At 38.1% G+C, this 26445-nt stretch overlaps 2 protein-coding genes across 2 annotated transcripts in view; one reads left to right on the forward strand and one right to left on the reverse strand.

Moving 5' to 3' along the window:
* scfd2 (sec1 family domain containing 2) overlaps nt 1-4267 on the reverse strand; it is a 129040-nt gene extending 124773 nt beyond the window's left edge. The window contains exons 1-2 of the mRNA XM_088005170.1: nt 3337-4267; nt 2325-2493 (exon numbers count right to left, since the gene is read on the reverse strand). Coding sequence (XP_087861296.1) covers nt 2325-2493; nt 3337-4150 — 983 coding nt within the window. The 5' untranslated portion in view covers nt 4151-4267. The remainder of the gene's footprint in view (nt 1-2324; nt 2494-3336) is intronic.
* A 419-nt stretch (nt 4268-4686) lies between these two features.
* Nucleotides 4687-26263, forward strand: fip1l1a (FIP1 like 1a (S. cerevisiae)). The gene is made up of 11 exons (XM_088005289.1): nt 4687-4720; nt 7252-7356; nt 7458-7573; nt 7681-7757; nt 11034-11143; nt 12446-12538; nt 17192-17243; nt 19898-19953; nt 21058-21220; nt 25943-26068; nt 26152-26263. The coding sequence occupies exons 1-11, from the start codon at nt 4687-4689 to the stop codon at nt 26261-26263; spliced, it is 1044 nt and encodes a 347-aa protein (XP_087861415.1).
* The last annotated feature ends 182 nt before the right edge of the window (nt 26264-26445 follow it).

Raw genomic sequence — 26445 nt, forward strand, 5'->3', positions numbered from 1 at the left:
GCTAACTAGCAAGGGTATGTTAGCAGCTAAGCGGTAGCCTCGACTATTTCAGGTCGCAGAATGGAATGAAGATGTCTGTGTGCGACTCCAACATTTGCCTGTCGCAACACAATTTAAGACCTGTGATTAACATAGTTTAAAAGTGAATTTAAGACACTTTAGATGCATAAATTTAAGATTTTTTTAAAAAGACTTTTTAAGGACGCGCCTGTGCAACCTGTATATTTTGGTTCATTTGATATCAGAAAATTTGGGGGAGGGAGGAAGTACATTTACTGACCACTTCATAAGAATTATTCAAACCCCTTGGACTATTTTACATTTTGTTCCATTATATCCTGAGTGTGCTTTTCAGGGATTTCCATGGGAGAAAAACATAAAAAATGTTTCTTTGAAAAATAACAACAACAAAAAAATCTGAGTTGGAAAGAAATTAAATTAAATAGAGATAAAAACGATCCTTAAAGAAATAGTTGCAAGGGGGAAGACGTGCTTCTTTGCAAGTAGGGAAAACTTGCTTTTTTTTGGGTTTGCCACAAGTACTGTACGGGTCAAATGAGACCAAAACTAAATTTTTAGCCCACATGCAAAACATGATGACTGGGAGAAAGCCTACTCTGCACACCATCACTGCATGATGATGCAGTGGCGGCTACATCATCATGCTATACATACAGATAGAAACACAAGGGATTGGTTTAGTCCAGACCTTTATTTGTGGCGTGGTTTTAAAAGTGATTTTCAGAGATGCTCTCAGTGCTAGTTTGCAAAAATGAAAGGGCTTAATATTCAGGATGTACATGTGAAAAGTTGGAAAAATGTAACTGCACCAAAAATACTGACTTATGGGTGGGCAGAATATACACACATGCATCCTTCTGTGTTTGTCTCTACCGCATAAAATCCCAATAAGATGCGTTTAAGTTTATGGTTGTAACATAAAACACGGAAAGCTTTCAGTGGGTATGAACACTTTTGCAGGAGAATCTTTGTGTTTCATTTCTCCTTCTGTTTATTCTATGCAACAGCGATTTCACAATAAACCTGATAAAAACATAGTGAGTTTGCATATTTTACAAATTGAAAAGAAGGTGAAATATTTACTGGCAGCGAACCTTGAGATTCTTCTCAGTCTTTTAATTTTCAAACACAAAAAAAAATGGACCGATCAGAAATGAAACAAGACGAAACATGATTATGGCTTGGAAGCTTTTTTATTATTTATTTATTCTAAATATAAAACTATGGTTTAATGTGGTACTCTTTCCCTAGAAATCTAACAAGTCACCTGCTAATTGTTGTCGCCCTCTTCGTTAGATGATGCGGTGATTAGCTCTGTAATCAAATCCCTAAAGTTAATGACAGAAATCATGCGAAAGGACTGGAGCCTTCTCAATGCTTCAGAGCAATCACACAAGCATTGTTAGAAACCCAAGTAAACTGGAAGGTGAAATCAGCTCTAGCTTTAATTAAAATCACAGAAAGTGGTGAAGATGACGATCACATTTACAACTATCAAGGCTTCTTAAAGAATTTAATTTGGACAAAGTTAGTTAAAACTGGCTGCTCATCTGCATAAAATCATGAAGATTTCCAGTCTGCTTTTAGAGTTAATACAGACACTTTATTTTGATAATAATATTAAGGTAAAATGATATTAAGGCACACAACTGTTATTTTGGAGGTTCGATTTATGTGTCTCTACTACAGGGCCATATCAAAAGACTTGGTGGACTGGATTTGGCCCCCTGGCCTTGAGTTTGACATATATCCCATTCTCCCATTGGGTGACATAATCACAAAACACCCAGGTTTATGTGTCTGAGTTTCTGAAAAGCAACTTGCCCTACAGAATTGTCTCAGAGGTATAAAATCTGGAGTGAAAAATAATTGTTTCCCCTTAAATTCGGAGAAAACTAAAATCATGTTGTTGTTTCTGAAAAGCTCCCTGATTCAGTGACCAGACATAAAGTACAGTGGAAAGAACCTCAGGGTCATTCATGACCATGACATTCATTTTTATTACACACATTAAACTAGACTCTCAAACTAACAGCTTTACAGTGTTTTGTTTTATGGGATTTAAAACCACCTCTGTAATATCTATATATCCTATATATATATATATATATATATATATATATATATATATATATATATATATATATATAATATTTTCATCAACTTCCCTCTGTAAATGAATATTTTATTGCAATTTCTGTTAGCAATAAACAGAAATTCCTCATTCAGCTTTCTTATTTTAAGTTCTGTTTGAAAAGCGCGTTAGGGAAAAAAAAAAAAAAGTACGGCTGAACTCAACTTACTGGTTCTGAGCAAGACAGCCAGGGGCCACGGTGTTCTGGGAGTGAGGAGTTCTCTGTACACTTGTGAGTTCCAACATGTCCACTTGCACATCAGTCACGTGACCAGGCAAAGGGTCAAGCACGGTAAGAATCTTTTCAGCCAGGTTGTCACCGTGATGACCGACAGCCCCTTTGTGAATAAAGAAAGCACAGAGTGAGCGCACACAGAAAGCTTTTAAATGATGCATTGGTCTGTGCGCCGTCAGTCGCAGCATTATGAACACTGACAGGTGAAGTGAATCATGCATATCAGGTAGCAACTGAACTAGGGATGGGCAGTCATTGTATCGTTTATCATTTATCGTGATAAATTTCTTATGATTTTGATTATCATTGGCGTGATAGATTAACATGAATGATGTTTAAAATAACTGTTCACATTGTAGGATTTTGTTTTTACCATTTTCTCTGTTCATTCAATGGAAGCATCAATAAATATTAGTACATTTGAAAATATGATAAATGTAGTTACTGTTTGCAGTTTAGTGATACAAATCACAGTTCATGTGTGATTGCTGTCCTAAAGAGGAGTAATACCAAGAGGAATGTTTTTTGAGAGCGGCATTTGTGTTTGTGGGGCTATAATAGCTGTGACACACATTTACAGTCATACATGTATCTTAAAAAGAAGTAATAAATAGTTTGTATCATTACTTTCATTGTTATCACGATAAAATATCGCGATAAAAACTTAAGTCCATATTGCAACACATCCAAAACTGAACATCTGCTCTTTTAGAAACAAGACAATGGCCAAGTGAGGAACCAGGAACAGGATCATGGCTTAATTTTGGCAACTTGGGGACCAACACCATTATCCTGGTGGTTGTAATGATGTCGAAGATCAATACATAGCTATTTTTTAAACTGGACAGACATGAATCATAATTTTACTGAAGTCTAAGTGTATATTTAAATAAGGAAGAAGGTGATGATTATGAGATTACAGAACTGCTTCCAAACAAGACCTCACCTGTAAGATCCATTGTTCGGTCTATAAAGATGATCGATGCTTTATTAGGAGCAGTCTTTCTTCGGTTTTTCGCCTGATTGTGATTGGCCAGTTCCCCTGCGATGATGCGACTCATTGGCCCCACAGCAAAACTCTCTTCCCTCATCCCTGCAGCCTCAAACATCGAGTTTAACGCCGAAACCAAGCTTTTAATTTCAATCTGCAGCTCCACCGGAAGCGAATGCCCATCCAGGTCATTCAAAGTGCCAAATCTCTTCTTCTCCGGTCGCTTTGCATTGATGCTCTCCAGGTCTGCTGGGAGCAGGGGAAACAGGTGAGCAAACGGCGACGCCACGATCAGCTGCTGCGACACGTGGGCGAAGACCACAGGAGAGTGCATGACCTCTGCCGTGTAGTTCATGTTCCCCATCCACTCGCAGAGCTTCTCCTCGAACTGCTCAAACACGGGGAAGCCCTCCATTTCTGTGGACACGTTGTTGGCGAACAAGTGCACGGAGTGGGGGACAGCGGTGAAGACGACGCAGTACTGAAAGTGACTGAGTAATATGATGTCTTTTATGATGTCCACCGTCCTCCCTTTTAACAAAGTGCTCACCACGAATACGGCTTTGGGCTCGTTCTCACCGCACGCTTCGAAACTCGAAAACTGCTTCACGTTCCTGGCTCCCGCTTGCAGCAAGGCTGCAGCCCCTCCGCTCCAGTGGAGAGCCTCTGCACACCTGTCATCCATAAAAACCACGGCTTTCTTCACTTTCGCGAACACCTTCTCCCACATTAGGAGCGGCAGCTGTGTGAAATCCTCTGCGGTTGACATTTTTGCTCATAAACAGCGTCGGTCAGTTGTAAATAAAAGGAAGAATCATCGGAGATGTCACAAAACAAGTTACTCCAACAAACCAAAACACACGTCTCTTCGAGGTGACGTGGCAGTTGGGCGTCGCAGAGTTTAAACGTCACCCAAACGTTGCCATAGTGATAAAGCAGCGCCCAACCGTTGGAGGTGTTGAGTAAATATATATATATATATCTGAATGTGTTTTTAAAAGTGTCGTGTCTCCACAAACAAAAACACAAACCGAAGAAACGACAAATTTACAAACGCAATATTTAATTATTGCATTTATTTTTTTAAACAAACGTTAAACGTTTGCTTTATTGGAAAATTAAGCGGTTAAGGTAATTACAGTTGGTTATAACTGCGCGTGACGGCTTTCCTCGGGAACAGCAGTTTACATAATCCCTAAATTTACATTTTTACAATTTTCTTTATTTACAAGCTTGCAGGAAGAAATACAGTGATCATTTTAGCAATTTATTTTCTCCTAAATGTTCTTTTGGGATTCAGAATACATGGGTCCTGATGAAGACGACGACCCGTTTCGATGTAGCTAAGTTCAAAATTGCTACATTTCGTTATTTTATAACGCTATGGTCAGTTATCAGACTATAGGCTTCCAATGACATGTATGTTTGCGTTTCTTTTAGGGACATATGACAGCCATGACAAGGAGACAGAAATTTACCAGAGTCCTCATAGGTATGTTATTTATAACAGCAGCAAACAAGACACTATTTATATCAACACTATCACAAGAAAATATTCAGAAGCCAGTCTTCTATTTTCATTCTGTATGCGACATAGATGATAAGGTATGAAATATATGCTTTATCATAGTGTGACAGCAGCAAAGTGACTATCAAAGAAAGTACGTTTACACAAAGATAGATTATTAAACAGAATAAAATAAAATTATGAACGGGCAAAGTAATGTGCAACTGGGTAGGTTAATTTTTTTTTTAAAATGATAAAAACCAGAAAGGCAGAGATGTGCAGATACCAGGAGAAATTGGATTTAAAATAAATTAAAACTGTGCAAATACTAACCTGCATATGAACATTTGTTGAGATTGTTGGGAGCTGTAAAGTCTTACAATGGAGTGGGATACATTGTCCACCAGTAATGTTATTTTAGCCCCTTAGTCCTCTGTCTCCCACCACCTGCTGCACAAAGCTGGTTTTCCTGGTGAGCTTATCTGAGTGCTTCCTTTCAGCTGTAGATAAGCTACCGCTCCAACACAGAAGAAGGCTTCCATGCCAGTTTTGTTCAGGATATAACATTTGTTGCTCTAGAATTACCCCATAATTAACTCCATCCATCTTCTCATCAATTTTAAACATCTCTGTCTTTGCTGATGAATAGCATCCTCACAGCAAAATAGCCACCACCATGTTTCGAATGGTGCGCAGTGTTAATTTTCAGCTTTGGTTACATTAAAGTCTCAGCATGTAACCTGTCAACAGATTTATAGGATACTTTTGGAAGTCAATCTATGATTATTTTTTTTCATTATTATTATTAAAAGTTTGGAATGAAAACATTTAGACTTTTAAAAGTATTTTGTGTAATTTTATTTTCTGTTCTCATTCTTAATATTTTATTTTCTAACAATCACACCTCAGTTTGTCAACTTTTGTTTATAACTCTTATCACCTTTTTTCTGGTTTATCTCAGGGTTTTGTTTTTCTTTTACAAATGTAGCTATTAATCACTCTCAATTATTTAAAAAAAATAATAATAATTTGACAAAATTATTATTCGTCAACAAGCTTTCAAGTTTAATCTGATAGTAGTATAGGTGTGACGATGATGCCATAATAATGACATCTTATTGCTGCATGGAGACAAGGTATTCAGGTAGAATGCAGTGTTCCGCCTGCGTTAATGGCTGCGATCGTTACAGTTTCACACAGTACATGTGACGGCACAGTGTGCACCGCCTGTAATGTGCCGTGAAGTCAGCCTATTGGAACGTGAATGGATATATCATGCTCATTAAATCTACTGCCAGGGAAAGAGCGCTTGTTTATGTGCTAGAAATATGAATGTAACCAGTCGCGCAAGCGTAGCATTGATTATTCCTGTGGTTGGCTTTACTCCTCAGATTAAATGGAGCATGGAGTGCCACTGAAATTGCATTTGAATTTGTTGTGGGAATGATATACTGTGTTTAAAGCGCAAGAGCCTTATTTGTTGTTGGTTGAAATTAGGCCTAATCGGCTGAGGCTTAGGATGCAAAGTGAAAACTGAAACTTGATCAACAATTTAAAATAGAAATGTAGAGTTTTTGATAGATTTAAAAGAATAAAATAAAATAAATTGCACTAATTATAGAAGAAGAAAGATGTAAGACTTGTAGAGAGGCAAAAAATAATTGTGTTTCTGTTGTTTGAAGGGAAAATCCAAAACCTCTCGTTGATGGGCTGGGTCAGTGATAATGGAACTGCTGATGTTTCTAAAACTGCAGTGTGTTTTTTGTTTTTTTTTTTTGCCTCTAGGACATATGTATGAACCTGCATTATTTGTCAGGAACCTACTTCTGTCAAGGTGTTGCTTTGAGATATACTTTCGTAATGTTCTGGAGAGGAGGCGCAGTGCATTAGCCCTCCATTTCAAAGCACCATTTGAAATGGGGCTATTAGCACTCAGCTCAGTCCAAAGTGTTTGTCTGAGTTCAGGTTATTCTCATAATGATGCAGGTAACAGCGGCATCAATGTGATTTCTTGCAGCTCTGAGCAGTTACCTGAGAATCCTGAGTTAAATTCTGAAATAAGGACAGATCCAGTTGGTATGTAGCCTTTTAAAATTACTTAAAAAAACGAAACAAGAAGCATGCATGTTTAAGAAAAGAAGCTATCTTTATCCAGTCTTCAAACATACATAGAAGATAAATTTAGTTTACTTGTGTTTTATTGTTTTGATTGTTTTATTTCTAAAATATTCATTATATTAATGAATAAATAAAAAATAAAATAATACATTTATTCTTTAGCATTTTAACTAAAAAAAAAGTATATGCTCAGCAGTTGTCTTTATTTATGTAATTAAAAAAACAAATGTGAAAATGTTCATCAGGCTGTAAAAAAGAGGAGGACGAAGATGTGGTTCAGAATGTCCAGGAAGTCAAAGAGCCAAAGCAGGATGTGGAGCCTGTAGAGGAAAAGCCATGGAGGAAGTCTGGTAAATTGTTATTAGTTAACGTACATAATCTGTAATCTCATTTTGTGTTTTTTTTTTCACCATTCAAATTAAGACTTTTTAACTGTTTCTTTTATGCCTAGGGGCTGACATCACGGATTACTTTAACTACGGTTTTGATGAAGAAAGCTGGAAGGCGTACCGTATGAAGCATGCTAAGCTCCAAGCCTTCCAAGCACAACATATCGCTAATGCCATGGTAAGAGTGTGTGTTATCAATATTTAAAAAGAGAACTGTCCTTTTATGGGACAATATAGACAGACAGAGGGCAGATATTGACATTGGTATTTCTGCCTGGCTTCAAGAGGGAGCAAGCTAAATATGAAGTGGAGGTGATGTGTGATTCTACTAACTCAGGCAGACCATCTAGGAAATCCTGCAGGTCAGTAAGATGTTTTTTTTTTGTTTTTTTTTTGCTCTCATTGTGTAAATCCTTGTTAGTCTTAGTTAGCATAGCAGTATCTCATTCAGTGTTACAACTGTGAGATCAGATCTTTAGACTAGCAGTGAATGACAAAGTTTAAAAGATATGAATAATGTTACAAGCCTTAGAGGCAGACTCTGTAAACGTTTCTTAAGCAACCTAGATACTTGTGTAATAAAAAATAAAACAGGCTTCTGAGCTGGTAAGAAAAAGACTAGGGGAAAAACATTTATATTATTCAGTCACTTTTTCACAATTAAAAATACCTTCTTACAAAGCAGATTTTTTTTGTAATGACATATGTAAAATTCCAGGAACTTTCTCAAGCTCATCAGGCACATTTGTACGGAAAAACATCTTCACGTCTTTTGGGATTGTCAAGTTCTCCAGCTTTACTGGCAGGAGTGGGCTGGAATGATTCACTCAGTTACTGTTCAGGAGCTTGAACATGAGTTTCTACCCAATATGCCTCGGAGGAGCTATATCTACCAGTGATTCTTGAGAATAGGGACAAAATGGGTTTTAATTTTCCCATATTTTTTTTAAATTATTTCTCAACCTTATGTATGCAAATATGACAAATAATGTTTAGAAAATATGAAGATGCTAAGGTACAGGCTCCCAGTTGCGAATTTAAAAAAAAAAAAAAAAAAAATACATTTTTAATCGACCTGACCCAAAACTTTGTCATCACCATCTGACAAAAATAAATCTAAAATGATTTTTAAAATACCCCATTAGTGATATTTTTACTCAATTTACAGACAAATGCTTCTCAAGAAATAAAATAAATATTATTTAAAACAAAAAACAAGAAAAAGTCCATCTGATGGAGTTGACAGTGCATGACGGAGTTGACACAGAACTGAAGGTGGTGACAAACTAGTGAGTAAAATGAAAAACTTGGTACATGTGAAGTAATGCAATTCATGTAAAATACATTAAAATGAATTAGTTGCACAATTAAGTGAGATTTGATAACAATTTCACTGAAAGAGTCAGAAAAACTCTGACGGAGTTGACATCTGACGGAGTTGACGAAATGCCAAACTACCTCAATTTATATGATGTTATTCTGAAGGAGGCCATATTGTAGCTCGTCAGGTCCATTAAATCTTTACATTATACCAAAATTAAGCTTTTATTTCGCAAAATTTCATCAAAGTTTTGTAAATTGTCAGTTATGGAGTTGACACATCATGGTTGTGACAAACAACTTAGGAATAAAACAGAAGAAAAAACTAAAGAATAACTTAAGCTAACCGGAGCTAACTAGCCCTCCTAGCAAAGGAAGAGAAAAGACAACGTCATGGGGTCCTCAGAAGTTCTGGTGCCCCCCAATAATGCCTGATTTTTTTACATTCTTTTCATTTCTGACGGTGTTGACAAAAACTAAGGACAAATTTCAACGGAGTTGGAAAATATCTAAAAATTATTTTTAATTCAATTTATCGATACTTTTATAATTATTTATATGACTACTTATACTTAATTGTCATAATATATAATTTTAGTATTTCTTTAATTGTTTTAAACTATAAGAATGTATTGAGTTCTGCTCCTGGACAAGGGCTTTTACAGGCATCATCCACCGACTACAATGTTTAAAATAAAAAAATATTCAGCAAAAAAAAGAAAAATATACATTGTTGTGCTCACATGACCCAGGTTAGTTTAGTTAGATATTTGAAAAAAAAATATTTTGTGTATATTTTATTCAAATTTCATGCTTTATCCATAGGACCTGTTTTGTCCCTATTCTCAAGAATCACTGTCTACATGAACTTGGAAGACAAGTATTTAACTAAAATAATGTTAGCAGCTGGTAAAAAAAAAAAGAACAAAAAAAAAAACAGCAATTATGAGGACATGGCAAAATAAAGGTCTTTCAACAAAAGAGGTACGGATTGGATTTGTAAAAGAAATGTATGAAATGGAGAGAATTACTTCTTTAATGAATTATAGAATTATTTATTAAAAATCAGAAGAAATGGAATACATTATTTCATTCATACAAAGGACAAGTATTTGCATCGGAAACCGAATATCGTAATTAAGGAAATGTAAAGACAAAATGACATAACCTTACTTTTTTTGTCTTATTTTTGTCCATTTAACATTCTTCATCCTTCATATTTGCCATATATCCTGTGCCTGTGCAACTTATCTGTATTAGTTGATTCTACTTTAGTGCATTCTATGTGCAATAATTGAAAAAAAAAAGATCAAAACCTAATATTTGTTGCTATATATCACCCAATACTGTTTTGTTTACTAGCCATCATCAAACTAAAATATATAAAATGTCCTTTAGCTCGATCGTTAAAGAAGATACTCACCACAGGCCTGACTGTCAGGATGGACTGGACTGGCAGGACGCGTTATTTAATTAAAGATTCTTGATGATGTTCTCAACCATGGGCAAGGTTATCCTTCAGGGGAGGTCATGTAAATCTGAGCGCTATGCAGGGTCACAAATCTAACCCACTCAGTTTGACAGAGCAGGACCAGAAGGGATGCAGGAAGTCGCTCTGCAGCGTGCTGCAGACTCACGCAGCCCAGTCCTGCACATGATGTGCTTTTCTTAACAACATTTAGCAGTTACATCACATTTTTGCATATCTAATTCATAAAAATATTGAAAAAGAATATTTTTATAGCCTTCTTATTGGAGCAAAGCTCTTGCTAAACTGTATGAATTTCCTTCAAAGATGAAAAGAGACACCAAGTAACTGGAAACTGTTCATTAATGAGCTGCCATTGGATATAACTGTTACTCTCCTTTTGCATGTGTTTCTTCCTCTCTCTCTCTCTTCCTCTGATTAAGTTCTAGTGACAGAAAGAGGTTAGTAGTGTCCTATCTATGTGTGTGTATGTGTGTCTTTCTCTGTAAGGGGCTGGTGTTTTAGAGTGGGTGTGTATGCGTGTACATGGGGGGTAGATGTCATTAAGGGACTGTTGTAAGAAGAAGACAAAATGACCCAGATAAGGAGGTTTAATGCACTAATGGACCAGTGGAGGGTTGATGCAGGGGAGGAGGATTAGGCTAAACTAACGTGGTGTTTTTAATATATTATAAGTGCACATCAGCGTAACATATGCTCATGATTTAAGCCTGTTTGGAGGGAGAAAAAAAGCTTCAGTGACCAACTTTTTGGTGTTGTACTGCATAATTGTCACATAAATGTACGTCAAGTTGTGTGCGTTGCACGCCTTTTATCGCCCGATCAACAGACGAAGAAAAGCTAAGACCACTAGGCGTGGAGGCAAAGGGAGAAGCAGGAGAAGCAGAGAGAAAGCACGCCCTTGTCGCACCGATGCAGCCAAAGATACTCAGGTAGTGTGTGTGTGTGTGTGTGCGTGTGCGCGTGTGTGTGTGTGTGTGTAGTGAGGGGAAAAGACACGGCCTCCAAAGCTATTTATAGCTACGGATGGATGACAAATTAAAGAGAAAGATCTGATCCCCTCGACCCTTCCGGAAAAAGGATGCGGATGCAGCGCCTCTGTTGTTTTGTGAAGAACATTTAGCTACACAAGGTTGCGGTACACTTTTATAGCCATCGTTGCATCAAGTCAAATCTGCCTTTGTTCACGGAGCCCATCTCATGACACGGTCATAAAACCCCAAAAGCTCAGATTATAAAGAGAAAGATCATTAAGTAAAAATAAAACAAGCGATGTAAACACAGAAGGAAGGCCACGTGTAAAATTAAGACATTAAAATGATCAAAACATAAAAAGTAATCCAAACACAACACATTAGTTTTGACAAAAGTTTTGTAAATTGTAGTTTTAAATTGAATCCAGTAGAACGGTTTTATGACAGGAGTGTCATCCTGAGCAATTTTAACTCAAGAAAACACAGCTACTCCATGTCAGCACATATTTGTCCATCTCAGCTCAGATGAACGGATCAGCACGTCCATCCATAGAGCTCCATGAGTCCATGAAGAGTTTATGTATGAACCATATCAAGTGAAGCACTATAGTGAAAGCTGTATTGGTCCAAATCTGCTGGGCTTCCAAACAGAACAAGTTATTAAAAGATGAGACAAAAAAAGAGGTTTTGTTTGTACATGAGGTAAATAACGCAGTCAGGTCTTTTACAATTACAAATGGAAGACCCATGCAAAGTTTTGGACAGTACCAAGGATAGTTCTCAGATATTAAAATAACATCTACATGGAGCACTCTTTATTGACTCTATAAAGGTTGTTTTAACTTTCCTTCAAAACAGGAAAGGTTATTCTATTTAGTGTCAAACAAAAAGGTTAGTGTCTTTTTTATACATTGAGAGTATTGATCGGGTTTCATTTGTACATAAACATTCCAATCTGTTGCTGAAACGACATGAAAAATTCACACATTTTCAAATTAAACACACACAAAAAAATCTGAAAAGGTTTTAATTCTTCTTTAAGAAAAGGTTGAAAACTGCTTTAGGATATTTAAACTTAGGGTTGACTTTAATTTTTAAAGTCATGAGCGAGATTAAGCAGTAAGGTTTCTTAATTCCATCTTTATTTGTATTTGTGTGATCCTTGGTTTCTTTGCAAAGATCTATAATCCAGAGTGTGCATGTTTTTTTTTTTGTTTTGTTTTTTTTTTATTTGTAACTCGGCTGTTTGTTGCATTACAGTCAGTAGCGAGGATTTCCCACAAGAAGGACACCATCACCAATTACGACATGCCACGTTCGGTCAACGTCCGCACCGTGTTCTCATTTGTGCCTCCGCCCTGTAAGTCACCATGCTGCAAAACCTTTATGTTTATACCCGCAAATGTATGTCAGTACTCCTTTACACTACGCTTAGATGCTTACTTGTTTGTTTCCCGGGATTAATTTGCCAACACACACAAATTATGCCACTTAAAAAAGCAGATGGATCAAATTTAGATTGAACACAGAGGTTGTTTAGGTGAGCGGGGCCCGAGGGGAACCTCCTGCTGTCCGCATAACTCATCATCCAGCTGCACAAATGACTAATGGTGCTCTGAGAGTGTTTTTTGTGAAGCTGCAACACATGTCCAAATATGCAACCCTGTGGAGTAAAAGCACAGAGGTGAACACTGATAAGTTTGCAGCACATTTTGAGGCATTGTGTGGCTGCAGTGCAGGTTTATAGTCAGCCAGGTGTCTGTAGTTCTGTCCAGGAGGTGGTCTGCCAGGGCTGTCAGTCACTGGACTTCCTTTTGGGTTTTGGAGTGGATGAGATAAAAAATATATATATATATATAAATCCAGAAGGACTTCCTGGCAAAAAGCACACAGCTGCGGATATAACGTTTTTTTTTCCCCCTTCAAAGGCTCCAAAATAGAAACACTGCAGCTTAGACCCCACTGTTACCCCTCATCCTGTGAGCCCCATATCGTGCAGCAAAGCCATGCCAGGGCTGGTAATGCAACCAAAATATCAAACATCCTGCTGACTGCAGCTTTGAACAGAAAACACTATAGCTTTGAAGTGTATATTCAAAGTTTTTTTTTTTTTTTTTTTTTTTTCACTGCTTAGGCTACTCGTGTTCTTTAAGTCGCCGGCCCAGCCTCCTCGCAAATGTCTAACATGATAAAAATAGTCTGTCCAAAAAATAAATAATAAAAGAAAAAAAAAAGAGCAAAGTGCTTGGTGTGCATATTGTAGCATGAGAAATGTGCTGAGCAGACTCACTGTGGGGAACAGCGCAGAGGAAAAGACTGAGCCGGGTTTTTAATTTTATTTTTCCGTTTGTTTTTCCATTGAGGTCACATCAGGTGCCAAATGCATTACATAGGTGCAGATTGTGCTGCAGAAATGTGTCGTTACACCTGAAGCTGAACCTGTGTCACTCACATGTGGAACACAGGACTCTTCAGCTGGTTAGTAGGTCACTACAGTCAGGAAAGTTGCAGAGCTTAACCACAGCTAAGCTCATGTTTTTTTTATCCGTAGGCTGCAATATGAGCAAATGTCCTATGACAAGACCCACTTTAGTGCTGATCTGTGATCTGTCTACTTTTGCTCCAAGTATTGAGCTGAGCAGAAGAATATTGCCAAATTAATTCAAATAATTTGAAATCCTTAATGAATAGTACACAACATAATAAAACAACTTCCAACATTGGGGTTGGGCGATACAGACTTAAATTTTTATCACAATATTTTGTGGTGCTATTGTGATGTCAGTAAAAGTGACGATAAAAACTATTTTTAACTCCTTTTCTAAATACTGCTCTAAAAAAAAGACATGTTATTTGCATCATTAACCTGAAAACAATAACTAATCATGTTTTCAAATGTGCTGATATCTATTGATGCTTTCATTGGACAAACAGTAGAAAAAATAAAAATAAAAAACAAACCTGACAGTACGAACTGCTTTGGTGACTTTTAAACATCATTAATCAAAATTTATCGTGACAGTGATAAATCAAAATTATTGTCACGATAAGAAACGTATCGCAAAAAACGATTAACGATGCAACAAATGCCCAGCCCCGGTTCAAACAGGACCAAACAAAGTATCAGCAACCATCTGCTGTGACTAGCTGCAGGCTGGAGAAGAGACACACAGTATTGTTCCAAGAACACACCTCATACCAAAGGGAGAAAGTACAGAGAGTTAATGGCAGCAATACCTTGGAGAGAAGCATCACTAAATAGGTAAACACTGAGCCAGAAACACTGTCTGCAGGATGAAAAGGAGAATGCATATTAATATAAATGTTCTTGAAGCAGTATAGTCTGCCCTCTTCATCTCCTTAGTGCAAAGCTGAGGGACATGTGTCCAGGTACTGACTTCCAGAAGTTGATAATATGCTACATACATACAAGGTCCTTGAAAAATGCTGGAATTTTAATTAGGTGATTTCAAGGCTTGGAAAGTGCTTGATTTCTTGAGCATTCTTTACATTTAAACTGCACAGTTTTGTTCTGTGTGACTGAAATAAAGGTTGTCTTATATTTTATACTTGAAACAGTTTTTTTTGTGTTTTTCTTTTTGCTAAATTAGTGTTTTGTTCCTGGACCAGTCAGGGGTATTTGGTGTTTCAAAACATGAAATGTCTCTCATGTTTTGAATGAGACATTTCAAAACATAAAGTACTGTTATATTTTAGTTTATGTTGTCCATGCCACATAGATTACTCTAACAATACATTATGAACAGCAATAAAAGGTATCATAAAATAGTATATTGAAACCGTCTACTTTAGTTCATTTGTAGTGTTTTATCTCTAAAGTGTGTTGCTGGAGAAGTTTGAAAACTTACCTAAGAAATGCTTTAAAAGTGCTTGAATTTTACTGCAGGAAAAGTGTGTGAATCTTCTACACACTCATCTTTGCACTGGGAATTTGAGTGGTCACATTACCTTATTCCTTAGTTCTTACATTTGCTATCGGAAGTGCAGGAATTGAGATTTTTTTTAGACCTTAGACATTCTTCGTCCAATTATCAAAAACCTATAGCTGGAAAGGGAAGACAGGATGACCTGGCGAGAGTTTTAAGAGTGTGTGGCACCACAATCTTTCCTGTAGCCACATATTCTTCTGCTCTGGAAAGCAGCCACGGTTGGTCTACAACACAGTGAAATATCAGCGCCATCTAAGAGTCTGCAGCCTGCACCTCTGTGAAACATTAGCATGAGACAGAGAGCCACACAAACACAGTCTGCAGCCATTAGCCCTTAGCCATTAGCTCTCTCATATGCTGCCAAGCATAAAAGTACAGTCCTTATCAAACACTCACTGCAGGTAGAAGCAATTACTCACTCACGCTAACTTTGCCTGCATCTGCGTGAACAGACTGGTGCTCATTGTAAACGCACGTTTAATGTCTGTGTGCTATGGTGAGAGGCACGCATTGCTTGTTGTTTTTCTCTCTGTTCTTTTTAATCACTCTTATATGTGGCGGTCAGTATTTACGAGGTGTTTCACACGGTGACCTCATCTTGTGATGAGTTGTCTCAGGTGCATGTTCTAGATGAATCACACTGTCTTTTGGTTAGCTGTCTTTAAATGAATCGCCCGAAGGCCTTCAGTGCTACACTTTTAGCTTTGTTGTCTACGACTTAGAAGTTTGTGAGCATTTTTTTTTTTTAAGCTTTGTTCTTCCAGCGTGTTTCCCTGTGTCTGAGATCTCGTACGCTTGCTCTCTCGACTGTACGACTCGTCTGTTTTAAAAGAAAACGTTTTCTACTTTTCCTCTCACATGAAGGGTTAGCTTGGTCCTCGGGGCAGCGTACAGAAATTTGTGCAATGGCTCATATAATTATTCCTTCTGTTTCAAGTACTTAATTGTGTTTTATCTCGAAAAGCTGCACCAAGCTATTCTCACGTTAGGGGTCATTATTAGAGGGGGGGAGGGGAAAAAAAAGAAAAGAAAGGATAGTAGCCAGATGTTAATGTGCCTGGGCTTATTCTTGATTCTCGTGTACGCATGCTGTTGTTCAGTGCAAGTTGAGTGTGTAATTTGGAGCTGATTGTTTTGCTAGCTCTCGTAAAATGTGAGCAGCATCACAAGTCGGACAATTAACTGTGCAGCTCATGTTTAGGACCTGCCACATTTGTTGATGTTAAGTTTGGAGGCAACTCTAATCTAACTCCTTCTGGAGCTTGTATGCACTGCATTGCTTTTGGTCTGGTATGACTTGTGCAATTTAATAATACTTCATTAATCCCAGAGGGAAATCGAATGTTGTGGCAACTCGTGTTATATAATTGTCTTCAAAGAGTTGTTGTGGATGCCATTGACTGTGGGAAGGATTATGTCCTGCAGCAGTCTGTGGTACGGTGGTTATGAATAAGCCTCCGACTGAAGACTCTGTTGTTGCGTCACAGTCTCATAATGAGGATGGTAAGGTTGTCTGTAATTTTTAAGTCATATTTTAATTAATAAAGGACCAAAACTCAAAGGAGAAAAAAGGGAGCTTTTACGTACTTCATGTATCCAAAAAGACAAATTAATTTTTGTTGCCTTTTGTTGTTTGCTAAATCTAATGTTAACAACACATTTAGAAACGCTTAAATACACCATATAACGTGAATATAATTAAGAGACTGATATTCAAAGGATATTTGCTGTTTTAAACAAACAAAATAGCGAGTTCTTGTTTACTCCCTTATATTTTTGTCAATGATGTTGGCTAAGGTTGCAAAATTCTGGGAACTCTCAAAGTTCAAAACTTGAATTTTACGACTGCGTCCCAGTTTACAAACCAGATGCTGAAGTTTAAAAAAGCCACAATAATTTTGAGGCAGTTTGTCTGAAACTTCCATTATTTTATCACTTGCTTCTATAGATACATCAAACTTAGCATCGATAAAATACTTAGCTTTTCTAAGTCTGTGAACCAGCATGATTTCATGTGCCTGACTTGATAACACAGTATTTACATATTTTTGTTTTCCTTTCAGCTTCACTTTTCCAGTTTTACCAATCTGAGTCCCCCACCAACACACATAGCAGGTGAGTTTATTATTTCTGACGTGTGTTTGTTTTCTCAGAACATACGCTGATTGTGCTGGACCATCAGAATAGATTGTAGATGAAACTGGAACAGTACCAGAAAATTATTTCACTGATCGGGAGATTTGACCTAGATGAAAGAAGCAATTAAAATAAGTGCAAAAAATAAAAAATAAAAAAATACTTTCCTTGGTTTGACTTCTGAAACAGTCAAAGTGTGTGTGTGTTTTTTTTTAGAACTAGAGAATAAGAAATTAGTGCTCTCTCACATTCTGGCTTGATGGTATTTTTCATTGTATGCTGTTGCTCATCTTACAACTAACACAAATCGCCAAATAAGGTAGAAATCTGATTAAAAGCTTGTTTATGCCTAGAGCCTCCTGTTTATCAGTATCCAGGACATCGCTCACTGTGCTCCTCTGATCTGTGTCATAAACTATCTGCAGACTCCCACACTTTGACTCTTAATTTATACAACTAAGATCAGATGGGAGCCACGTTGTACCCCAAACTCCCTTTTTTTTTTTTGATACGGACACAAATTCAGTCCGTCTCCGGTTTTGTTTGATGGTAGGTTTGTTTCTTTTGGATGTTGTCTGCGTCCAGCTTGTCTCAATCTCTACATGTTTGTCTGTCTCTGAAGTTTCCTGTCTCTTTCTGTCCTAAATCCCTTTTCTTTTCCTATCTCCTAATTTGCCGTATCTGACGTGTTCCTGAATTCACTCTGGACTTCGTCCTGAAAATGTTTTTCTTCTCACATCTGAGTCCAGTTGCCAAATCCTTACATCCTCCAGGGACTTACTGTTCCTATGAACTCTGCCAGCCATCTCCTCTGTGCCTTCATGAATCACTTCCTTTGTCCCCCCCCCCTCTTTTTTATTATTTGTTTTATTTTTAGACACACATGTACATCATTTTACACCAACAGTTTCTGCCGTACTTTAGCTGACCAGTCTTCTACTTCAGGATATAAGGATCTTCAGGTATTTCTGGCATGACTTGGCATGCTTAATGCTGCTCTGCCTCACAAATTTATTTTTAATACATTTACATTCTTGCAGTGTTTTGGGAAAGACTATGTCACTGCTGCTTTATATTATTATTCTATCTGCATGATCTGTTTTGTCTTTTGTATTTCAAAAGAGGTAGTGTTTTATTTAAATTTCTGTCTGTTCCGGATTTTTCTCCTGCTCATTTCGCATTGTTTGCTCAAGGTTCTACCATAGATTAGTATTCTAATTTATTTGTAAGCTTCTCAAAGTAATCACTTTGAAACAAACACAGAACAATTTAGAATATTTAATTCAATGCCAAGGTATTTAAGATAAAAAAAAAATCGTTGCCTGAAACATTCAGCCTAGATTTTATTATGCATGCAATAATTTTGGTAAGTTACAGACAAAAACTTAATTGAGATTCACAGAGATAAAGCAAAGTCTTCCTTTATTTTGGGTGGATGAGAAACAATACATGGTTTTCAAAAGTATTTTGCAAATGAAGTCCAAAAGGTGTGGCGTACAATTGTGTTTAGAACAGACAAGAAGAATACTTCACGCACCTTCCGTTTTTCCGCTCGTCCTTAGCTAGCGGCTAAAACGAGCTACGATTCACATCTTTGAAGTGTGAGTCGCCAATTAGATTATTTTAGAATAAAACTGAACTGCTAGTTGTTTCATACATCTAATAAGGATAATAGCCATGAAAACAAGACCCCAAACCTATGCGATACTTGAACCTGAGCCTCATAAGTTCTTCAACGTGACTGTTTCTGTTACAATGTTTTATTTTTCATATCAGTGTAAGCTGTCGCCGTTTTAGCCGTTACATATTAGTCTCAAGTCTCCTGATAAGTGAAGTTTGTGGTTTTAATGCGGCATAATGTGAAAAAGCTCTAGGAGTACAGAGTGCTTTCGCAAGAACTTGTAATGATATACGTTAAATAGCGCATTAAATATCAGAATGTTTTTACTTTTACTGCAACATTAAGTCCAGATTTCATTTTATCCCCCGTCAGTTCTTTGCTCTGAGCCACATGCCCCGTCCAGATCCATCTTTGCTTCATTCACCATATTCCATTCATGAGCAACCCCTTTATCTGCTAATGCCTGAAATAATAAAAACTACATTTTAGGTGTCTTGGACTGTTAAGATTTTTATTTTTAGCACACGGCGGTTCGGACTCATACTGCTGGATGAGCTTCATACAATTTCACTTCATCCTCAGCGCTCTCGGAAGTTTTCTGTTGGAAGCGCTGAGCGTCCAAGCCATGTGGAGGGCAGAAGATCTAGCAGTATCCGTAATATGCCCTCCATCCATTCTCCACGGGTTGGCCAGCGCACACTGAGCCTTGACAACGAGCCAGTCACTTCAAACACTTGGAAAACACAGCAGCACATTTGGAGAAGTGCTTTGATCATAATGCGGAGTTGTGCTCTATTTTCTTTGCAGCCGATTCGCTGGCGAATTTGTTTGCTCACACTGTTTGTCTTTATCATAGCAATGGTCTGGAACACTGCATAGAGCGAATGACATAAGGAGTACCGTGTGTCAACAGCTAGTGGCAGATGTTGAACCGTTTGGGGAGCAATGAGGGCGAAGGGAATGTCTGGTTAAAGTTCTTTGTTTGAAAAATGTCCTTCATTTTCCGTTTCAGCGACAATCTTGGGAACATTGAGGAGCCCTCGACTTCCCTGTATCCATGTTTTGTCGGTAAGCGAAGTATGTATCCTGGAGACACAATTACCACGTGGGGAATCTCAACGTAAAGTTAGGCCCAAAATTATTCATATTTGGCAAACTGAAAATGGTTCTTTTTCAACTGAGACGTTTCTTTCTGATAGAAAATGTGAGAGGAGTATGAAAACAGTGTATCTGTTTTATTTACATCTCCAGCATTTCCAGGTTCTTTAGGTTCAAAAACTTGGCTACAGTTCTTTGTTTCAACAGGAGAAAACCACATAATACTGTTTTTGGAACAGAAAAAAGTTCCGTAAGTTGATTTCAGGGTTTTGGAAAGCGTTGACATCAGTTGCATTGAAAATTTGTGGTCTGTGCTTTGAAACAAAAGCCTGTGAAATAAATAAATAAAATAAAACTAAACTCTGCCAATTCTGTTGAGAAGAGTGCTCTAACATTGAGTCAGAATTATGCCTGAAACTTGTTACTGGCTACAAAAAGCAAATTGTCACCTCCCTGAAACAATGGCCTACGTCATTTTTTTGCCAATTTTTTTTTTTTTTTTTTTTACATAAAACATCTTTCTCAAAGAAAGAGGTGGTGATTTTAATATTTTTTGTATTTATTTGACTTTGTGTGGATTAGAGAAAACTGACAAAAAGTATTTTTTTTTTATTGTTATTTCGGTGTTAATCATCCCACCCCCAAAAAATGAGCATTTCCATTACATCGCTAAAAGCTTAAACTAAATATGACAGTCATACCAAGAGTTTTTATACACTTATGTTAATTAAAATGCTTCTATGCACTCTCGGTTTTATCTGCAGGTAGAAACATTTGTTTATGCTTATGAAAATGTCGAGTTTAGAGTTTAGAGTCTAAAGGCAAATTTGGGACAGCTGAAGGTTTCAGTGATTCCTGCCCTACATATTCTCTCTAAACTTTTTTTTTTTTTAAACGTTCTGTTTGAAGATGCCTCCATAGCAAAAGAAAAGGAAATAACAACTAGAGGGACTTAAAAAAATACATCATTTACATCTCTAAGTAGAACTGATGCAGCTGCTTCTGTTTATCATCCCTCCCCGGGATTCTGTCTGTTTTTTTTTTTTATCTCTCCTGTTTCATCTTTAATCCCAGGGAACATGTCCACAGACTTTGCAGTGGTTGATAGTGCCAAGGCCTGGGAATGCTACATGAAGCAGCAGCGCAGCAGAGACAGAGACAGAGAGTACGGCCATGACAAAAACAGACGGCGATGCAGTGACAGAGGACAGCAGAGGTCTTCCTTGTCACGCCACAGGTGGGTCTCGAGGAATTATCATTAAACCAGTAATCTGTATGTTTGGTTTGGAGAGATTATGTCTAAATTCCCCCTTTATTTATTTATGATAGTACAGAGTGCCCTCTCCTCTTCCTATACTTCCCCTTCTCCATTCATGGGTGCTTCTAACAAAAGATGAATGTGAATCTGCAGAGCAGCTGTGGGATCAGGCAACATCCATCAGGAATCTATTTCTGATGGACCAGTTATGCAATTTACCCGTCATAGATCTAGTGCCTGTCTGCCTCTTTCTCTTTTGCACATAAAGTGTGCAGATGTACTCCGGTCAGTCGCAACATCTTGCCCAGATAAGGTGATTAACCCAACCTACACCCATCCGTGGTTGTCCACTCTCTGACTGTTCTGAGAGCTGATTTATTAAAAACAACAACAACAACAACACACACAGTCCCATTGCCTGGCAGTGTTATGACCGATCTGTGAATGTTTACATTTCTCCAGAGGAGATTTCAATATTTACAGGAAACAAAAGAAGAAAAGGAACAACTATTGCACTTTGGACTTCATTTACGTTGGCATCAGAAAAGTTTTAATTCTTCAGCTTGACTGCAGAGCAGCAGATTAAAGGTCTCTCTGTGTTGCTCAGTTCAAAGCGTGAAGCCCAATCAAGTGGAGAAATAATTCATATAAACCGAGCCAAATTGTTTCCATGCAGCATAACTAAGGGGATTTTTATTCCAGCTATTCGATTGATTACTGAAATATAAACCCTGGGAGAGTCTTGGAAAAATATACAACTATTGTGGGGGGGAGAAAAAAAAAAGCCACGTATTGCAAAAGAGCTGCAAGTCCTGATGACTATTACAAGGCGAGGGGAAATGAGTGCCAACATATGCAAAACATTTGCTGCGAAAATGAGGTAATAAACAGACGTAAAAACTAATTTTAGCCAAGATACAATTTGCATGTACGCTCTGTTGGCTGGAGTTCGACCTCTTCCTCTCTGAGGGTCAGAGGTGGCAGGAGTTTGTCTGATTTCACATTTTCCTCCTCATTCATCACTCCAGTGACATAAGGCACACTATGTGTCTAGTAAGAGGACAGTATAATATGAGACAGACCATCTCTGAAAGAATCAAACTCCTCCACCTCCTCCTGTAGCTAATATTGCCATCTGAAGAAATGCACTATTCCCGGTCAAGAACAACCTATCAGGGCCAGGAGGAGGGTCTTAGCGCTGTCAATCACACTCCTATATGTGCTAATGGTGTAAAAACTTACAGTTCCAGGAAACCGCTTATCCACTGTCATTTCACTATGAGAATCTTTATTGGCATGCCACACTTGCTTTGTCAGACTTTATGCAAATTAGTGCAAAATAGTTCAATTGGACATACCATGTCAATGAATTCTTTTCATTCTGTTCCACCTTCTCCCCCCCCAATTGACAGAGAGGGAGTCTCCTATTTAAATTGCTGAGTCCTTATTTACGCCTAAAGCCTCGGCCTCAAGGGTCAGGAGAGGAAAGCAGGACACAGGGACAGCTGTGAAGCTGTCGGGCTAACCGCATAAGACAGGAGGAGGAACAGGAGTCGCATGTGCTTGACAGACACTATGGAAACACTCAGGAGATTTCACCACTACGGCTTCGCATTCATTCTGATGTAAATGCCACAAGGGACTTATCCCTTCAGCCTGGTTGAGAGTGCCGCTCACACAATCTGCACACGGCTGACAAGTTTGCCCTACATTCCCTTTCGCGTGGTCTCGACTCCTGTATCACGCATGTGCTCATGGCACAGGTTGCATATTTTCAGCCTAGCTTTGATTTATGATTGCGGTCTGGGCTATTTTTAGCCGCGAACTGGAAATAAGTTGTGTGTGAAATGAAGAGAAAGCAGATGGAGCTAACCGTCTCTTTGTTGGTAGCCACTCTTATTGTTCACTGAAGTGATGAGTGGAGACTGCGCATGGCAGATTTACGCTCGCTGACCCGCCTTTCTTGCGCTGAGTCACCTGGGTTGCTGCCCAGTAGGTGTTGGCCCGGTTGACTTTAGGGTTCAGGCTGTGTTGGGTTTTTGGTTGCGATTACGAAACCCTGGCCCCTTGATTTATCGCCGTCGATAATGCATTATGCGAGGCTAAAATTCGATGCGCTATATATTACACATCTTTGACACAGCTTACCTTCTTTTCTTTTTTTTTTCTTCATGGGCACCAGCTGAGCACCTGATTAGCCATTTGGTCAACACTTGCGATGCGGTCATAAATCTGGGCCTTGCATCGTGAATGTGGCTCATTCTCGCTGGCGCCACTTCTGTCTGTCTTATCAACGCTTTCCTGCACACATGTGGCCGCATGTGAGGGAGGCGACGGTGACACCCAATACCCATTTTTCATCTAGGTTCGCTTATTTATGTGGCGTTGGTCCACACAAAATGGTGTAAATCAAACTGAAAGCTCAACTAGCTTAAAATTATTGTTTGACCCAACAACAACAAAAAAAATGCACATGTAGTTAATTTGCTGATTTAAGTCGATGGGAGTTTAGTACGAAAAGTCCTGCTTGAAGCTGCAGTGGAGACGTTATTGGAATATGTCGTAAATGTAACGCAGCTCATCAACAACAATATGAGAGCACCGATAACTCTTAAGTAACAAATGCTAATATCAGCTTCTATCAGTTAGCAAGTAGACAGATTTAGTTAATATACCTACAATTTTTTAATTAATAAATTTATATGTATTTATTTATAAATTCCTTTAAGTAATTTATATTTAGTTATTTAGTATATAGCTATAAAAAATCTAAGAAAAAAACGTATCTCTTTTATTCATTTAATATACCTAAAAAATAAAAAAAACAAGACCAAAACAAAAAATTCTCTCAGAAAAAATAAAACTTTTAGCTCACCTTTTGGCGAAAATGATCTTTAATGCAAGCTCTTTAACTTGATTTACTTCCAAGATTTTTATTTCAGATTCTGGAGACATGACATGTTCCAGCATGGGACGAGAAAAACGACTCTCAAGATTTCCATCAGCTGCTTTTGTGCCATATGCTACGTTCATCCAGGCTTCGGGGCCTGTCTTGGGTTCAGCGCATTCCTACGCCCACATCTGTTTTCATTTTTGCCTCTTTTCAAATTGTTTCAGGCCTTAATGTGACACACTGCTCTCTTTATCCCAAAGTCATGCGAGTTATGCCCTTTTGTCCGGGAGCAGTGGCTCCGCTGAGTTATTATGAATCTGTGATGCATGCTTAACCTTGCGTGCAGCTCTACGAAAATTGTTGATGTGAGGTTAGGACTGAGGTAACTTTAAGTTGGTTGAATGTTAGACTGACGACCTGCATCTCCTGACCAGTGTAATGTGGAGTTCGCAGCATAAGGTCCCCCTTTTTTCAAGGCCTTTACTAATCTGATTTTTTGCTTTTCTTTTATTGACAGAAACAGATTTTTTTCAAACCCTTTGCACTTTCCAAGCATAAATGATAGCTGAATATAATGCGTATTTCTAAAGTGGGAGGAAACAGACGCAGTTTTATGCAGTTTTACAAATAAAAATGTAGAAATGTGCTTTTCATCCACATAAAACCCCCTAAGTGAATACTTTTGGAGCCTCCTGTTGCTGCAATTACAGCTGCAGGTCTTTCAGAGTAGTTTCTACCGGCTTCGCCTGCAACTGACATTTCATTTAATTGCTGCGCCACGAAAAACGCATTTGATCCCCTCGCAGAATTCTTCTTTTTAGTTTTTTATTCACGCGCGCTTGTTCTAATGTGTGCCCCACCGTGGCCGTGACCTGTTATGTAACTTTGTGAGGCTTCAAGTGTTTACTTCTATTTCCCCAGTTGAGAGCTCACAGCTGTGTTCACCAACAAACGAAGGTCTGGCTCTCTAGATAAATGGCATGACAACACTCTCATTTGTAGAGCTGTCATGACATTTGAGTTTATTTATTTTTTTGCAGCCTTCATCCAGACAATAGTAAACAAAGGCTATAATTTGAACAGCATTAGTTGCCTTTGTTTACTCGTCCGGCTGAATGGAAAGTTATTTGCGTGAACACAAAAGCTGAATGTCACATGAAAGTTCTTCATCTCTACTTTTTTTGTAACTGATATACATGATTACGTATAATTTGCTTTTAGTCCAACACAGTTGCAAAGTTGGCCATTAGCTTTTTCCTTATCGTTTCCCTTATCTGAACCAGTCATAGGTTTCAAGTAAATTCAGTGTTTTGCTTGTTTTTTGTCCATTTTGATCTGTGCTCTGTAGAACAATGTAAACGTCGTCGTTGGCGTGATTTGGGAGTTCGACTGGACACGATCACGAAACTAACTTACCGGTTACAAGTGAAATAAATGCCAAGGAAACTAGAACTTTTTCATCTATATTAAGGACTTATTGACCTAAAACACACTCCTGTAGTTCCTGAAATGTTACTTGTAACTTCATTTGGTCTTATTTCAAGTTTACTAATATATTCGCACTTGAAACTTGACCAAAAATACTTGGTAAGAGTTTGTGTTTTTACAGTAATGGGAACCAGGAGAGGGCAACATTCGACGGGAACCAATTGTGACACGGCCATTTGATTATGGTGGTGATTTGCTTTTTGCCAGCAAAGGCCCATGTTTTTCCTTCCAGTGAATGAAATAATTTGAAAACCACGATTTGTATTTACTGGTTAGCCGTGTCTTTTCTACAGTAAACCTGTTTGTATCCTTTGTTTCAGTGAGAAGAAGCCGGCGGAGCGCAGGGACTCTGCAGATTATGAGTACAAACGTCGCAGAATCGAAGGAGTCGCCGGTAAAAAGAAGCAGAAAGACGAAGAGGAGGGCTTGCGAAAAACATCGCAGAGGTCGACATTTTACGTCCAAAACATAACGACATTTTTTTTCAAAGATCCATTTTGAAACGATTCTTTTGTTTTGCTGTCGGCAGAAGCAGCAACGACAGCAGGAAGGACGACAGGGAGGCCAGGAAGACAAGACACAATCACGCAAAGGGCAAAGACGCCGGGAAGGCTCGGAAAGCGACTGAGAAAAGAAAATAAAATTTCAACGGCCCTCAGAACAACCAAACCTGAAAAGCTTTGTCCCTTTACATCTCAGGTCAAGCTGTACGTGAAGATGAATTCGTTCTCGTTATATTCTCCAACGCCTGAGTTTTATGGTATTGTGTTGTTTTTCTGGTTTGTACATAAGCTTTGCTTGCAAAACAACAAAAACAAAAAAA

Source organism: Poecilia mexicana, unplaced genomic scaffold, assembly GCF_051168715.1.
Source record: "Poecilia mexicana isolate PSO_F unplaced genomic scaffold, ASM5116871v1 scaffold_4, whole genome shotgun sequence".
Taxonomy (NCBI): domain Eukaryota; kingdom Metazoa; phylum Chordata; class Actinopteri; order Cyprinodontiformes; family Poeciliidae; genus Poecilia; species Poecilia mexicana.